The sequence below is a fragment of the Bos taurus genome, chromosome 5 (genome assembly GCF_002263795.3).
Source record: "Bos taurus isolate L1 Dominette 01449 registration number 42190680 breed Hereford chromosome 5, ARS-UCD2.0, whole genome shotgun sequence".
NCBI lineage: Eukaryota > Metazoa > Chordata > Mammalia > Artiodactyla > Bovidae > Bos > Bos taurus.
The window spans coordinates 110,566,611-110,584,329 of record NC_037332.1 but is presented as its reverse complement, the minus strand read 5'-3'; the positions used below and the strand labels follow the sequence as shown (position 1 = coordinate 110,584,329).

General features: G+C 47.2%; 1 protein-coding gene across 1 annotated transcript; it reads right to left on the bottom strand.

Annotated features, from left to right (window-relative positions):
- Positions 1 to 9,983: 9,983 nt before the first annotated feature.
- APOBEC3H (apolipoprotein B mRNA editing enzyme catalytic subunit 3H) lies at positions 9,984 to 15,395 on the bottom strand. Its single transcript, NM_001346124.1, has 5 exons — positions 15,247 to 15,395; positions 12,521 to 12,677; positions 11,339 to 11,606; positions 10,975 to 11,090; positions 9,984 to 10,238 (listed from the first exon to the last, which is right to left on the bottom strand). Exons 1-5 carry the CDS (start codon positions 15,312 to 15,314, stop codon positions 10,227 to 10,229), a joined length of 621 nt encoding a protein of 206 aa, NP_001333053.1. The 5' UTR covers positions 15,315 to 15,395; the 3' UTR covers positions 9,984 to 10,226.
- Between the last annotated feature and the right edge of the window lie 2,324 nt (positions 15,396 to 17,719).

Here is a 17,719-nt window from a genome sequence, read left to right as displayed (position 1 = left end):
GACCCTGCCCTCTACAACCTAGCACCCCACTGAAGCTGACACTCCTAGTCTCTGTATCAGTGTCCCAAGGCCACCAGAACAAAGGACCACAGGAGGGGGTGAGGTAGGGACTGGAGCAGGACCTCACACTTCTAGAGGCTAGGAGCTTGAGGTCTCGGAGGTGGATGAGCTGTTTCTCCTGAGGCTTCTCTCTTTGGCTTGTAGACGGCCATCTTCTCCCCGTGTCTTCACGCGGCCTTCCTTCTGTGTGGGTCTGTCCCCTCTTAAAAGGACTCATACTGAAGTAGGGTTTACCCCTATGACCTCATGTAACTTAATCTCCCCTTTAAAGTTTCTTACTCCAAATGCAGTCACATTCTGAGATCCTGGGGGTTAGATCTCCAACATGATTTTTTTAATTTGTATTTTATTTAAAAAAAAACTTTTTATTTTGTATTGGAGCATAACTGATTGACAGTGTTGTGCTAGTTTCAGGGGAACAGTGAAGGGACTCACCCACACATATCAGCTCAGCTCAGGCGCTCAGTCGTGTCCGACTCTGCGACCCCATGGACTGCAGCACGCCAGGCTTCCCTGTCCATCACCAACTCCCGAAATGCACTCAAACTCACGTCCATCAGGTCGATGACGCTATCCAACTGTCTCATCCTCTGTCGTTCCCTTCTCCTCCTGCCTTCAATCTTTCCCAGCATCAGGATCTTTTCCAATGAGTCAGTTCTTTGCATCAGGTGGCCAAAGTATTGGAGTTTCAGCTTCAGCATCAGTCCTTCCAATGAATATTCAGGACTGATTTCCCTTAGGATGGACTGGTTGGATCTCCTTGCAGTCCAAGGGACTCCCAAGAATCTTCTCCAACACCACAGTTCAAAAGCATCAATTCTTCGGCACTCAGCTTTCTTTATAGTCTCTCACACCCATATATGACTACTGAAAAAACCATAGCTTTGACTAGATGGACCTTTTTGGCAAAGTAGTGTCTCTGCTTTCTAACATGCTATCTAGGTTGGTCATAGCTTTTCTTCCAAGGAGCAAGCATCTTTTAATTTCATGGCTACAGTCACCATCGGCAGCAGTTTTGGAGCCCCCCAGAATAAAGTCTCTCATTGTTTCCAGTTTGCCCATCTATTTGCCATGAAGTGATGGGACCAGATGACATGATCTTAATTTTTTGAATGTTGAATTTTAAGCCAACTTTTTCACTCTCCTCTTTCTCTTTCATCAAGAGGCTCTTTAGTTCTTCTTCACTTTCTGCCATAAGAGTGGTGTCATCTGCATATCTGAGGTTATTGATATTTCTCTCTGCAATCTTGATTGCAGCTTGTGCTTCATCCAGCCCAGCCTTTCTCATGATGTACTCTGCATATAAGTTAAATAAGCAGGGTGACAATATACAACCTGGACATACTCCTTTCCCGATTTGGAACCAGTCTGTTGTTCCATGTTTAGTTCTAACTGTTTCTTCTTGACCTGCATACAGATTTCTCAAGAGGCGGGTCAGGCGGTCTACTATTCCCATCTGTTTAAGAATTTCCCACAGTTTGTTGTGATGCACACAGTCAAAGGCTTTGGCATAGTCAATAAAGCAGAAGTAGATGTTTTTCTGGAACTCTCTTGCTTTTTCGATGATCCAACGGATGTTGGCAGTTTGATCTCTGGTCCATACATATACATGTATCCATTCTCTCCCAAACTCCCCTCCGATCCAGGCTGCCACATAACATTGAGCAGAGTTCCACGTGGTATACAACAGGTCCTTGTTGGTAATCCATTTTAAATATAGCAGTTCCACAGTGAATATTAAGGGGGGACATAAATCATAACAGTTGCCTATGGACACCCAATTCATCTTACTGCTAATAGAACCTTCATCATTTTGGATGAGAGGAAATGGCAACTATCCAACAAAAGGTTCATTTCCTCAGTTCCCCTCCCCAGCTGCCCACAGCAAGGGGTGCTGTATGACCCATGACAGGTAAGTGAGCGCTCTGAAGTGTGTCCCTGAATTTGGGCTCCTCTGATGTTTCCTCGGGGCTTCCCTGGTGACTCAACTGGTAAAGAATCCATCTGCAATGCGGGAGACCTGGGTTCAATCCCTGGGTTGGGAAGATCCCCTGGAGAAGGGAAAGGCTACCCACTCCAGTATTCTGGCCTGGAGAATCCCATGGACTGTATAATCCATGGGGTTGCAAAGAGTCAGACATGACTGAGCGACTTTCACACATGTCTACGAAAATTCAGTTAACCCTCAAGTTAAGAAGAAAGGGGGGGAATTTTAATTGAGCCAAACAGAGGATTTTAACCTGGGGAACAGAGTCTCAGAAAGCTCTTAGAATTATTCTGCCTGTTAATTAGAAGTCAAGGGCAGAGATGTTTACATTTTTAAGACAAAGGACCCTACGTCAAAGGGACACACTGCTATTTCACATAAAGTTCACCGAGGATACATAAATCCAGGTAAGCCTGGACAAAGTGAGCAGTGAGTCACCATGACCCCCTGCAGAGCTGGGAAAGAGTGCTGTTCTTTACGAAGTTACGTTGCCAGCGTCTGAAGAAAGGGGAAAAGTTGATCTTTATGGTTGAGCAGGCACTCCTTTCTTTGAGAAACTCTGGTTAATGTGTAGTGCAGATGCATATTGCAAGTTAGGGAGGGAAGGCGGAGGCCCAAACAAACACACACACACAGAGAAAATTTTAATTTTTCTCGTCCCGCCCTATTATATAAATTTTATTTCGTCACTTGTGATTAGGTTCAGGTCTTGCATCTGCAGCAGGAACATCACAAAAGTGACCTGTGTTGTCATGGTACCCCATCCGCGTGCCGTTCCTCATGTTGTCCAGTTTATTTGATTAAGGAGGCGCCTGCCAGGCTTCTCCACTGTGAAGTTACTTCTTTTGCTTTGAAATTAATAACCATTTCTGGGAAAGGTTCACACATGCCTTGGAGATATTACAGATTTGGTTTCAGACTACCACAATAGAATGAATACTGAAATAAAGCAAGTCGCAAGAATATTTTGGATTCCTAGCCCATATAAGGGTTTTGTTTACACTCCCCTGTAGGCTACTAAGTGTGCGGTAACATTATGTTTTTTAAGAGTGTACATACCTTGGGAATTCCCTGGCGGTCAAGTGGCTAAGATTACACTTCCACTTGCAGGGGCTCGGACCTAAGATCCTGCATGCCGCATGGTGCTGCCAAAAAAAAATTTAAGTACACACTTTAGCTTACAAATACAAAACAATAAAAGCAAATTAAAATGGTAATGTCAAAGATCACCGACCAGAAACCAACACAACATGGTTAAGCAATTATCCTCCAATTAAAAATAGATTTTAAAAATAATAAGAAAAAAGATCACAGATCACCATAACAAAATAATAATGAAAACCTTTGAAATATTGAAAGTATTGCTAACATGGGACACAGAGACACGAAGTGAGCAAATATTGTAAGAAAAACACTGCTTGTAGACTTGCTCCACGCAGGCTACCACAGACCTTCAGTTTGTAAAAAATGCAGTGCCTGTGAAACGCAAAAAAGGGGAACGCAATTAAACGAAGTCTGCCTGTAATTTGAAACTATGGAAAATCCAATTCCTCATCACACATTCAATGTAGTTATTAACATTTATTTATATTAGTATGGATTCAGGGTTCCCTATTTTATTTAATGACTGTCATCCATTATTATCACAACTTGCTCGAAAGCTCAAAATTTATCAGTTTGGCCAATTTTAGCCTAGTTGGCTGCTATAGCTTTAGGGTATGTTTGACATTTAATATGTTCAAAGTTTTTAAATATCTGACAAGGCAATTCCCCTTTCCACAACATTGTTGTTCTTTTTCAGAATCATTTTGGCTATTCCTGCAGATTTTTCTCTTTCCATATTGAGGTTAGAATTGGATTTGTCAAATTATGTAAGAATTCCAAATGAAATCTTTGTTAATACTCTTTTGAATTTATTGAAGAGAAGGAAAAGTAAAATATTTTCCCTGGGAACATTAAATGTTTCTTCACTTCATGTAGCTCTATTTTATGTCCTTTATTATATTGTTGCAATTCTGTTCATAAAGTGTACATATTTCTTCTTGGGTTTCCCTGGTGGCTCAGCAGTAGAGAATCCAGTTGCAATGCAGAAGACGAGGGTTCCATCCCTGAGTCAGGAAGAGGCAACCCACTGCAGCCTTCTTGCCTAGGAAGAGGAGCCTGGCAGATTACAGTGCATGGAGTCACAAGAGTCAGAGCCGACTTAGCAGCTAAACCACCACATATCTCATCTTCAGACTCACGCTAGGCATTCCATAAATTTTATCACAGTTGTGAATAGCATCCCCATACCAGACACACACAAATATTTCTAAATTAGTTATCACTAATTTGTGCCCACACCTTGATTCCAGACTTCTGCTCTCCAGAAGTGTAAAAGGATACATTTCTGTTGCTCAAAGTCACCCCATTGGCGGTACTTTTTTATGGCAGCCTTGGAAACCAGTCCGATGTAAGTGTCTACAAATAGTGGTCTGATGAGCTAGTGACTGGGCTTCCCAGGCGGCGCAGGGGTAAAGAATCCGATGAAGATGCTAGGGAAGACTCCTTCCCATGGCTTCTCCAGGTGGGGCCTTTTTCTCGTGCTGTGCTGATACCCCTTGGCATTCCTGGGCTTGTAGATCATTACTCCAGCCTCCACTTCTGTCCCCACATGAAATTCTCCATGCGAATCTGTGTCTTTCCTCTTCCTAAAGGACTACCAGTCGTGTTAGATGAAGGGTCCACCCTGCTTTGGTGTGATCTGACCATACATAATTATCTCTGCAATGACTCTATTTCCAAATAAGGACAATATTCTGAGGTCCTGGGAAGAGTATTAATTTGGGCGGATACTGCTCAACTTGGTGCATACATATTTCACATTTATTATTAAAAGCTTTTGTTTCTCTCTGTCTTTTTTCTCTGAATTTTGACTGTACTGGGTTTTTGTGGTGGCACTCAGGCATCTCTTGTTGCAGTGCAAGGCCTTCTGTAGTTGTGGAGCGCAGGCTGCAGTGAATGCAGACTCACTGACTTCTTGAGTTGCTGTGCTGGCTTAGTTGCCCCAAGGCATGTAGGATCTTAGTTCCCTGACCAAGGATTGAACCCTGCATTGGAAGGCAGACTCTTGTTTGGGCTATTCAGAGTCTGTTGTATTTCCACACAAATTTTAAAACTATTCATTGCATTTCTATAAAAAAAATGCGTATGGTTTTTGATAGTGATTGCTTTGAATCTGTAGATTGCCTTGAGTAGCGTGCTCATTTTAACAATATTACTAAGAACACTGTATATCTTTCCATCTGTGTCATCTTCAGTTTCTTTCACCAGTGTCTTCAGTTCAGTTCAGTTGCTCCGTTGTGTCTGACTCTTTGTGACCCCATGGATAGCAGCACGCCAGGCCTCCCTGTCCATCACCAACTCCCAGAGTTTACCCAAACTCATGTCCATTGAGTCGGTGATGCCATCCAACCATCTCATCCTCTGTCATCCCCTCCTCCTCCTGCCCTCAATCTTTCCCAGCATCAGGGTCTTTTCCAATGAGTCAGCTCTCCAAATCAGGTGGCCAAAGTATTGGAGTTTCAGCTTCAATCAGTGTCTTACAGTTTTCCAAGTATCTGTCTTTTGCATCCTTAGGTAGATTCATTCCTAAGTATTTTATTCTTTTTGATGTGATGGTAAATGGGATTGCTTCCTTAATTTCTGTTTCTTTTTTTAAAAAAATATTTCTTTGGCTGCATTGAGTCTTAGCTGCAGCACGTGGGATCTTTAGTTGCAGCCTGTGGAAACCGGTTCCCTGACCAGGGACCAAGACCTGGGCCCCTGCACTGGAAAATTCTGAAAGAGACGGGAATACCAGACCACCTGACCTGTCTCTTGAGAAACCTATACGCAGGTCAGGAAGCAACAGTTAGAACTGGACATGGAACAACAGACTGGTTCCAAATAGGAAAAGGAGTACGTCAAGGCTGCATATTGTCACCCTGCTTATTTAACTTATATGCAGAGTACATCATGAGAAATGCTGGGCTGGAGGAAGCACAAGCTGGAATCAAGATTGCCGGGAGAAATACCAATAACCTCAGATATGCAGATGACACCACTCTTATGGCAGAAAGTGAAGAGGAACTCAAAAGCCTCTTGATGAAAGTGAAAGAGGAGAGTGAAAAAGTTGGCGTAAAGCTCAACATTCAGAAAACTAAGATCGTGGCATCTGGTCCCATCACTTCATGGCAGATAGATGGGGAAACAGTGGAAACAGTGTCAGACTTTATTTTTCTGGGCTCCAAAATCACTGCAGATGGTGACTGCAGCCATGAAATTAAAAGACGCTTACTCCTTGGAAGGAAAGTTATGACCAACCTAGACAGCATATTAAAAAGCAGAGACATTACTTTGTCAACAAAGGTCTGTCTAGTCAAGGCTATGGTTTTTCCAGTAGTCATGTATGGATGTGAGAGCTGGACTATAAAGAAAGCCCGAAGAATTGATGCTTTTGAGCTGTGGTGTTGGAGAAGACTCTTGAGAGTCCCTTGGACTGCAAGGAGATCCAACCAGTCCATCCTAAAGGAGATCAGTCCTGGGTGTTCATTAGAAGGACTGATGTTGAATCTGAAACTCCAATACTTTGGCCACCTGATGCAAAGAACTGACTCATTGGAAAAGACTCTGATGCTGGGAGGGATTGGGGGCAGGAGGAGAAGGAGGTGACAGAGAATGAGATGGCTGGATGGCATCACTGACTCAATGGACATGAGTTTGCGTAAACTCCAGGAGTCAGTGGTGGACAGGGAGGCCTGGCGTGCTGTGGTTCATGGGGTCGCAAAGAGTCAGAGACAAATGAGCAACTGAACTGAACTGACATGAGTGCAATTATGCAGTACTTTGAACATTCTTTGGCAATGCCTTTCTTAGGGACTGGAATGAAAACTGACCTTTTCCAGTCCTGTGGCCTCTGCTGAGTTTTCCAAATTTGCTGGCATCTTGAGTGCAGCACTTTCACAGCACTATCTTTTAGGATTAAAAACAGCTCAACTGGAATTCCATCACCTCCACTAGCTTAGGTCTACTTGACTTTACATTCCAGGATGTCAGGCTCTAGGTGAGTGTTTCCACCATCGTGATTATCTGGGTCATAAAGATCTTTTCTGTACAGTTCTTCTGTGTATTCTTGCCAGCTCTTCTTAATATCTTCTGCTTCTGTTAGGTCCCTACAATTTCTGTCCTTTATTGTGCCCATCTTTGTATGAAATGTTCCCTTGGTATCTCTAATTTTTTTGAAGAGACCTCTAGTCTTTCCCATTCTATTGTTTTCCTCTATTTCTTGGCATTGATCACTGAGGAAGGCTTTCATATCTCTCCTTGCCATTCTTTGGAACTCTGCATTCAAATGGGTATATCTTTCCTTTTCTCCTTTACTTTTTGCTTCTCTTCTTTTCACAGCTATTTGTAAGGCCTCCTCAGACAGCCATTTTGCTTTTTTGCATTTCTTTTTCTTGGGGATGGTCTTGATCCCTGTCTCCTGTACAATGTCGTGAACCTCCATCCATAGTTCATCAGGGACTCTATCAGATCTAGTCCCTTAAATCTATTTCTCACTTCCACTGTATAATCATTAGGGATTTGATTTAGGTCACACCTGAATGGTCTAGTGGTTTTCCCTTCAATTTAAGTCCGAATTTGGCAATAAGGAGTTCACGATCTGAGCCACAGTCAGCTCCCGGTCTTGTTTTTGCTGACTGTATAGAGCTTCTCCATCTTTGGCTGCAAAGAATATAATCAATCTGATTTTGGTGTTGACCATCTGGTGATGTCCATGTGTAGAGTCTTCTCTTGTGTTGTTGGAAGAGGGTGATTGCTATGACCAGTGCATTCTCTTGGCAAAACTCTATTAGCCTTTGCCCTGCTTCATTCTGTACTCCAAGGCCAAATTTGCCTGTTACTTCAGGTGTTTCTTGATTTCCTACTTTTGCATTCCAGTCCCCTATAAGGAAAAGGACATCTTTTTTGGGTGTTAATTCTAGAAGGTCTTATAGGTCTTCATAGAACCTTTCAACTTCAGCTTCTTCAGCATTACTGGTCTGGGCATAGGCTTGGATTACTGTGATATTGAATGATTTGCCTTGGAAATGAACAGAGATCATTCTGTCGTTTTTGAGATTGCATCCAAGTACTGCATTTCAGACTCTTTTGTTGACTATATGGCTACTCCATTTCTTCTAAGGGATTCTTGCCCACAGTAGTAGATATAATGGTCATCTGAGTTAAATTCACCCATTCCAGTCCATTTTAATTCACTGATTCCTAAAATGTCAATGTTCACTCTTGCCATCTCCATGTTGTTTTTGCTTTGGCTCCGTCTCTTCATTCTTTCTGGAGATATTTCTCCACTGGGACTGCAGCATGCCAGGCTTCCCTGTCCATCACCAACTCCTGGAACTTACTCAAACTCATGTCCATTGCATCAGTGATGCCATCCAGCCACCTCATCCTCTGTCATCCCCTTCTCCTCCTGCCTTCAATCTTTCCCAGCATCAGGGTCTTTTCCAGTGAGTCAGTTCTTTGCATCAGATGGCCAAAGTATTAGAGTTTCAGCATTAGTCCTTCCAATGAATATTCAGGACTGATTTCCTTTAGGATTGACTGATTGGATTTCCTTGCAGTCCAAGGGATTCTCAAGAGTCTTCTCCAATACCACAGTTCAAAAGCATCAGTTCTTTGGCACTCAGCTTTCTTTTTTAGCTGTTATTTTTAAAAATTTTTAATTGTATAAAATTTAATTTGCCTGATATCTTTTTGTTCATCCCTTTGTCTGTTTGTTCATCCCTTTATTTCCAAGCTCTATCACTTAAAGAGTATTTTTTTTTTGTAAGCAGTGTGGAAATATTTATTCTGTTCACATTTTGTGTTGTGTTAGTCGCTCAATTGTGTCCAATTCTTTGGGACCCCATTGACTGTAGCCCACCAGTCTCCTCTATCCATGGAATTTTCTAGGCAAGAATACCGGAAGCAGGTTGCCATTCCCTTCTTCAGGGGATCTTCCCAACTCAGGAATCGAACCCAGGTCTCCTGCATTACGGGCAAATTCTTGACCACCTGAGCCACCACGGAAGCCCCTCTGTTCACATTCAGTGTAATACATTAGATTTTACTCTTCTCATCTTATGCTGTATTCATTATTTATTTTAACTGTTTCCTGTCCCTTTCCTCCATCCTGATGGGACTGTTGGCAGTGGGGGCAGTCGAAGCAGGGATTCTTTGTTAGTATCCAGCTGCTGTGGGTGAAGCATGCCATCACCAGCAGTCCTGGCCACTAGACCAGCTAGCAGCATAGTTTGGAGGCTTCCTGGCAGTGAAGCCTTCAAATCTAGTTCCTCGTCCTTCCTAGAGATTCCGTGAACCATCCAACATCTTTCTATTAAATGTTTTTCCTGTGTCAGGAATTTCAGCATTCCAGGAATGCCTGTTGCTTCAACCAAGAACACGGGAAAACAGTTTCAAGTCTGCTCTTTCCCCAGTCAAGGCTGTGGTCAACTTCATGCAATAAAGTTTTACTTTGCTTATTAACAATATTTGGTTTATTGTTTTACTTGGCTGTGCCAGGTCATAGTTGTAACATATGGGGTCTTTTGGTTTCGGCTTGCAGGATCTTTAGTTGTGGCATGTGGGATCTCATTGTCCCCTGACCAGGGCTCAAACCCTGGCCCCTTGCATTCGGAGCAAGGAGTCTTAGCCACTGGACCACCAGGGAAGTCCTTATCTTATTTATTTAGGCAAATGTTAGATACAGAGAAGGAATAGAGCATAGTTGAATCACAAAATGGTCCCACTGTTCCAGACTCTTCTAGGAATTCTAGAGCAAATTTTTCCCTAGAGCTGTAGCACTAAAGTTCTTTGTACTCATCGTTTAATGAAGGAAAGACGAACCCTTACGTAACCCTTTTAGAAAGTAAAGTTTTACAGACTTTCAAATTGTCTTTATTACTATTTTTTTCAATTAAAAAAAATTTCCCACTTAGAAAACAGAAGAAAGATCTCTGGACTTGGGCAAGGGTGCGGCTTGCCTGTGGAGCTTGTTCCTCGATCCTGAGAGTCAGCAGTTCATGAAGCATTGGGATGCCCCAGGAACTGTCATCTTGAGTCACTCCGTAATGACAAAGGGATGAGAGTCTGATGCTCAAGCCTCTGAAGATCTTTTCTAAATTGGGGCCTGTTGAGAGAGGAATGAGAAAGCTTTGATTGGCAGGAAAGTGTGAGGGAGGTAGGGGAGGAGAGGTGATGCTGAAAACGCAGGGACTAGAAATGCAAAGGAAAAGAACTGAGGCAAGTGCGCCCTGGAGGCCTGGAGGGAAACAGAGAGCTAAGGAGAATTTATTAAGGGGCTTCCCTGGTGGTCCAGTGATAAAGAGTCTGCATTCCAATGTAGGGGACTCAAGTTCGAACCCTGGTAGAGGAACTAATATCCCACATGCTGCAGGGCATCTAAGAGGCTGTGTGCCACAAAGAAGTGTCAGTCACTCGGTCGTGTCCGACTCTTTGTGGCCCCGTGGACTATAGTCTACAGTAGCCCGCCAGGCTCCTCTGTCCATGGACTTCTCCAGGCAAAAACATGGGAGTGGCTAGCCATTCCCTTCTCCAGGGGATCTTCCTGACCCAGGGATCACATCCAGATCTCCTGCATTGCAGGCAGATTCTTTACTATCTGAGCCATCAGGGAAGCCACAAAGAAGACCTGAAGCAAACAAACAAAAAGGATCTATCAAGAGAGACATGGAAGGAACTGCAAACGCCTGGGAGAGGGAGCCAAAAGGAGGTGTCATGAGAAAAGAGAAGGGAGTGGGGGGTGGGAGACAGCAAGCAGAGGACAGATGATAGAAGTGGGGAGGCTGAAGCTGGCGAGGGAGTCGGGGAGAGGCCGGGGACCTGCTTTGGGGCTGGCTTCTCACCGTTAGGATCCTCTGGAGCCTTCGTCTTATGCTCGCACTGTATTGCTCCAGCTTGTCCCAGGGCTGGAAGGGCCTTGACTGGTTGTCCACAAACTGTTCCCAGCAGTCTTCAAACTCTTGAGATATGAGAGAGAGAAGCAGAGTCAGGCCCTGAGGGCAGAGGAGCAGGTTTCCTCCTTCCTTCCCCCTTCTTTCTATTCCTGTCCCTGGAATTTCCCCTCCAGGTGGTATCACCCCTTGAGTCCCAACTGGGCCTGCGTCCTTCCTGCCCAGCCTCCCCTCTTCTCCCACTCCCACGCAGTGGCTTTCGCTCCTGGAACTTGCAGAACCTCCAGGGCACTGACAGCTCTGTCTCTCTTCCTACCTGTGTGGGTCATGACAGCCACTGAGATCCCAGCGTTCTGCAGATCCTGCAGCCCCATCTTAAATGACTTGATCCAGTGGAAGTACAGGCGGGAGGCAAAGATCTCCAGTTTCAGGTGGTTATTCCTGGTGATGAAATTGACCAGCTCATTGGCACAGTTCGGGCAAGGGCTCCATGTGATATAGCAGATGATTTTGTAGCTCTGGCTCGGGTTCAGATCCAGTGAGTTGATCTTGTCAATAAAGCGAATTTCTGCATGCCGCTGCTTCTGGAGAGGGTATAAGACAGAGAGCAGGAAGGGCTGGTTAGAAGGCAGAGGCCAGAGGTCACACATGGAGGGTGAAGTTGGGGATGAGGGGCTCTATCCTGTGAACTTTCTAGGATGTGAGCTTGCCTATACCACAAAGAAAGAACCTCCTTTTGTTCATTGTGTATTCCTTCACTCACTCACTCATCCATTAATTCCACACATCTGTATCTTGACCGGAATCTGATCAGGGTCCTTGTGGCCAGAGGAGACGGGTTGTAGACCAGACACCCCCAGGGCTTCGTAGTTATTTAGTCACCAAGTCGTGTCTAACTCTTTGTGACCCCATGGACTATAGCCTACCAGTCACCTCTGTCCATGGGATTTCCCAGGCAAGGATACTGGAGTGGGTTGCCATTCTCTTCTCCAGGGGATCTCCCCAACCCAGGGATCAAACCCGCATCTCCTGTATTGGCAGGTGGATTCTTTACCACTGAGCCACCAGGTAGAGTGTGAGCTGGTGTTTGGACACAATCAGGAGGTTGTCTGGAGATGTTTGAACCTGAGGGTAGTACCAAGGAGCAGGTCAGGGAGGAAGAGAGGAAGAACAGACAGGTAGAAAGATGAGCAGAAAGGCAGAAATGTGATGGAGATCTTGCAGGTGAGGTTAGGTGCTCAGTCCTTGGAAGAGCGCTTGGCTTCCCGGAGTGATGACTGAGCTGAGACCTGGAGGATGAGAAAACATGAACTTCTCAAAGAGGAGCAGGAAGACTTTGTGCTGGAAGGAAGGCCTTCTGTGGTGGCCTGGGATGGGGAAGAAGGTGGAGAGTTCCTGGGAAGCTGGGTTAACTCAGACTCTGCTGAGTCTCGCGATTTCCCCTGCATGGATGAGGTTAGCCCCTTCCGGCCCTGTACCCAGAGGACCCGTCTGGCACCTTGTTGCGGAAGCAGCCTCTGTCAAGCGTCAAGTCATTACGCTGCTTCAGCTGGTAGCACAGGTAGGTCTTCCTCCGGTAGTAAGGTGCTGGGACCCGGGGCTGGTTGCCAAACTGCTGCTTGAACAGAACTTCTCTTAGCAGATTCATCGTGTTTCTGTGCAACAAGGAAGGAGAAAATCCAAGATGCAGAGAGCGTTCTTTCTCTGTTGCCACCCTAGGCTGGGTTACATTCTGAACCCAATTCCTTGGGCTCGCCTGGGCCCTTAAGGGGAGGTATGGGAGGGTCTCTTCCTTCTTGGCTGACCAGGGGGACCGGGGAGGGAGACGGAAGAGGGTGAGTTCTCCCACCTCAGAGACCACCTCCCACCTCTGGCCTGAAAGAGACCCCCCCCCACTCCAGCCCACGCTAGAGGACACTGCAGGCAGGATGCCTGGGCTAGGGTAGGGCGGGGGCACCCCGAGAACTGAACACGGCATGTCCTTCCTCGGCTCTCACATCTTTGTCCTGAGCTCCAGACCCCTCTGTGTAGGTCCCACAAGCACCTCAATCCCATGTCTAATGTCAGAACCCTTTCTCTTTGGGGGATGGGGGGATGGAAGCTGGTGTTTGTCTGTTAACTCTTTGTGCTCCTGGCTGAGGTGTGTGTATCACACTTTAGTCTGTACAAAGAGCACAGAGGTACATGACCAGGAAAAACTGCTGTCACCAAGGGTGTGTTGCAACAGACACCTTTGGTGGAAGCACTCACTTAGCTTTTTCTCCCCCGCCCATTATGCTTGTACTCTGTAAAGTATTTCGTTTTGTACCTTGCTTTCCTTCATGTAATACATTGCAAAGTGGCCCAGCCCACGTGGAAATGCAGAACCACGAGGTTCTAGTATGTGAGCTTGCCCACAGCACAAGGAAAGAACCTCCTTCTTTCCTTCATTAGGTATTCCTTCACTCACTCACTCATCCATTAACCCCACACTCCTCAAGCATCCGTATCTTGATCAGAATCTGATCAGGGTGCCTGAGGCCAGAGGAGATGAGTTGTAGACCAGACACCCCCAGGGCTTCGTAGTTGTTTGGTCACTAAGTCGTATCTGACTCTTTGTGACCCCATAGACTGTAGCCTGCCAGGCTCCTCTGTTCATGGGATTTCAAGAAATCCCATTTTTTTTCAATAAATGCTGCTGGCTCTGCACAAATTGAAGCAGGTGGATACAACCAGGAGCCTTCCTGCCAGACCCAGGGAGGTGCATGAAGGTACGCTCTGGCCAGAGCCCCACCACATGTGGACACCCAAGGCCAAGCAGATGCCAGCCTGAACAAGCTTGGGAGGCTTGATGGCCTCAGACCACCGTCCTTTTGGACTCTCCACCCACGGTAATGTCACTTGGCCTATCATCGCGTCAGACACAGGTGACCTCAGAGCATCGGAACTGGCACAGGAACCAAACCAAGGATGCCCTCATAGCCCAGACCCCGGGTTGCAACACTCTGCCTACAAGGGTGGAAAAGCTCTGCCATATTTCCAGCTGACTCACTGAAATATCACCAGTTCCACCAATGAAAAGCCATTTCTGGTGTCTGTTATTCTAATTAGCAAAGCCACAGATTTCACCAGTGGAAACCTATCTCATCAATGGAAACCTAATATGCCTCGTGTTAATCAGTAAAACTTTAGGTGGATTTGGAGAACAACTGCTAAAGAGACCACCTCTGGACTGGGACCCTTCATTACCCACCACTGACCTCCCCTGAAGTTCATACTCCCGGTGAGGGGAACTGGAGGCCAGATCAGAAGGGAAATCCCATTTGCAGCACATCTAAGACAACCACTGCCCCATCTGCCCAGAGTCTTCCTGATTTTAGCCCTGAAGTCCCCGTGTTCTGGGAAACTCCCCAGTCCTGGGGACACCCAGACAACTCAAGGCTTAGACCCTTCACATTTCAGACGAGAGGACTTATCTTCATAGCACATATGTTGCACCTTGACCTTGACTAGCTAAAACTGTAGGTGTGACAGAAACAACCTTTAAGAAGTATTTAAAGATCAATTGAATTTTTCACACTTGGTACTGTCTTCATGGGAAATGAGTTATCTTCTTATCTTGGAGAGTTTTCCCTCCACAGAGCAGAAATGAGAGTATTCTTTTGCAAAATTGTGCCTTTAAAATAAAGTTTTACAAAAATGCTTTTGTAGCTGACTCCAGACATTGTTTCAATCATCCTTGAACCTAAAGTCTAGGATTGAGGGTGCACAAAAAGCTTCAGGAAGACCTGGGGGCCATGTCTATGGGATATGGCCAGGGCCAGACACAGAGATGGCCAGGGACACAGACAGACAGGCTGTGGCAGAGGTGAGGCTGGGAGGCCTGAGGCAAGAGGAGGAACAGAAGTGGAGCCCTGCAGGGAAGGAGCCAGAGAGAGAACCCAGGGCTGGGAGTGGATGGTGGCAGAGCCTGAGGCTGAGAGGAGAACTGGCATCGATACCTGGTCCCCACAGCCTGGCTCCAGCCCCCTTGGCAGTCTCGGCTTGCCCTGGCACTGGGCGCTCTGGCTCCACCTCCCTCTCAGCAGGCTGCCCTTGGCCTTGGGAGAGTCCCTTATCTGAGAATGTTCCCCGACAGCTTTCTGAGTGGCAGATGCCCTTCTGGCCTGGGGAAGCTGAGGCAGGAGGTCCTAGGCTGGTTTTCTTTTTCTCCATCCTCTTCCTCCTCCCGGGCTCTTGACTTACCTGGTTCCGGGAGTCCAAACGCAAGCTCCTTGCCCAGGATGGCCTGACCCAGCCCAGCCCTCGGTCATAGACACTCCCAGGACCCCTGCTTTTAGGACAGTCCCTGATCTGAAAGCAACCTCCCAGCCATCTCAGCTGAGGCTCCACCCACTTCCTGTTTTGGCACCAGGCGTGGGAGGGCCCCGGGGTGCTTTGATTCCTTGGGTTCAGACCCGCCTTCTCTGGGGCCCTCCCTCTTGGCAGAGCTCAGCCTCTGATGGATGGGCAGGACCGACATTACTGCAAAGGGGAAAGAGAAAGTAAAGATGCCAGCAAGAGGGATGGGCCAGACCCTGGCTGTAGAGAGCAGGACAGAGGCTGCTCCCACTGGGGGAGGGGCAAGCTGATGCTCTCTCCACCCACCCCGGCTTGGTACTTTGTTGTCATTTAGTACCCTGGCAAGACTCTGGGCAGGATGGAAAAGGAGGGCTGGGGGTCAGCACTACAGATCTTCATCTCCAGCCCTGTGTTGGGCAGATCTGTGCACCATCAGCCACCCCAGCGCCCCGACAGCCTCAAGCAGGGAGGATCGTTATCCTGACATTTTAGATGAGGTCCTAGCACAGACAGGCTAAGACAGTCTCTCGAGGTCACACAGCAAATATGAAAGAACTGGAAAGCTGTCCAGGCAGCCTGGCCTGGCTCCCTCCTCCCGCTTCCCCATTGTTCCATTAAAAAGAGTGGGTGGAGGGTGGGTACAAAAGAAAGGGTAAGCTGCCTGCTTACCTTGTCATGTCAAGACCTCCAGATGAAAAAGTAGCTCTGGGGAAAGGGGAAACCTAGGGAAGAGGTCTTAGAGCAGTCGCGGCCACCTCCGGTCCAGATTGCACACAGATGCAACTCCTAAGTTAACTTTTCCCAGCTTGTCATCTCACTGCTCTCGGACCCTGCACACACCCCCTTCTGCCCCACAGGCCCTGGTGTGGCCTCGGGGGTAACAAGACCTTGGGCAGGAAGTTAGAGGATCTATAAGAATGCTGTCCCCTTTACCTCCCTTTGTCCTAATGTCCAGGGTCACAGCCAATGGAAAAGTCTAGAATGATCTGGGTCCTTCTGGGAAGACTAATCAGATCTGCACACTGAAGTGTTGGTCAGACTCAGAGCTAAGTCACCCCTGGCCTGAGAAGCAGGAAGGGTGGACAAGAAGTCTGAAACCCTTTGCTGGCCTTTCCCTAATGACAGCAATCCTCCAGCCCCGGCCCTAGAAATCCCCGTGAGCTGCCGGGGATGGGCCGAGATGCAGGCGTGCCAGGAGCGGGGCATTTTGAGCTGGCCACTGGGGCCCTTTCAATGCTGGAGACAATCAGGACGTGTGTCATCCACAGCTGTGTCCGTCTGTGCCTCCCTCCTTGAAGGAAACACCAAGAGGGAGGGCATCGAGGCAGATGAGCTGAAGCAGCCAGGGACCCCCCGGGACTCTGCTCAGGACCCCCAGGCAGCAGTGCAAACAAGAGGGGAGAGCAAACGGACAAGCATCTGCTGCCACTGACAATTCATGCCAGATGCCAAGAGGAGTGGGACCCCCGACCTTCTCCATGAGGACTTTATGACAGATTCCAAACCAACAGCTTTCTACTTGCCGGTCCTTCCTGTGCCTCTGGTGGCCCAGAAACCCAGCTCATCAGGAGCTTACTCTCTTTACCCCTTGCCATCGTTCCCGCCACCCTTTCTGGAATCTCCACCGAGTCCCTCCTCCTCTGTGCGTTTATGTGGCTGCTGGCTCTGCAATCACAGGGCCAGACACTCACGTTCTGATCTACCTTGAGCAGCCGAGCTGTGGTCTCTGACCTGACTCCTGGAGGCCCTTCCACTTTCTGTTCTGCTTTTGGGAAAATTTCTGATCATCTCAATTCTCAAGTGCCCAATCCTACCTTTTCCCCTAAAGGCCTATTTAAATGTAAACTTAACCATTAACTACCCCCCGCCCCCACTCACTCTCCATCACCATCCTCAGCGCTTCATCGCTGGCAGCAATGTGGGAATGGGACCAGGAATGAGCAGAGTGAGCTCGGACTGTGATGATGTCAGAGTGATGGTGGGGTGAGGGTGGGGTTGTGGGGGCACCAAGGTCTAGAATGGAAGCAGACGAGTCAGGGTCAAGGGGTGGGGCATAACCTGGAGAGAGACACACAGGACCAGGATCCTGCTGTCACTGCGCCCGCTCAGCTCAGAGATGCCCTTGGTCATTGTAGGGGCTGAACTGTGAGCTCCAAATCCATATTCTGAAGTCCCCACTTCCACTTCCTCAGAACGTGACCGTAACTGAGATAGGACCTTGAAGGCAGTGATTGAATTAAGAGCAAGCTCTTAGGGCTGGGGTCCCCAGCCTCCGGGCCATGGACTGGCACCTGTCTGTGGTCTGTTAGAAAGGGTCTGCACAGCAGGAAGTGAGCGGTGGGCAAGTGAGCAAAGCTTTATCTGTATTTACAACCGC

Coding starts and splice junctions, on each gene's coding strand:
- APOBEC3H (NM_001346124.1), bottom strand. CDS start 15,314: ATGACCGAGGGCTGGGCTGGGTCAGGCCATCCTGGGCAAGGAGCTTGC. Junction 12,678..15,246: donor GTTTGGACTCCCGGAACCAG/GTAAGTCAAGAG, acceptor CTTGTTGCACAG/AAACACGATGAATCTGCTAA. Junction 11,607..12,520: donor GAGGCTGCTTCCGCAACAAG/GTGCCAGACGGG, acceptor TACCCTCTCCAG/AAGCAGCGGCATGCAGAAAT.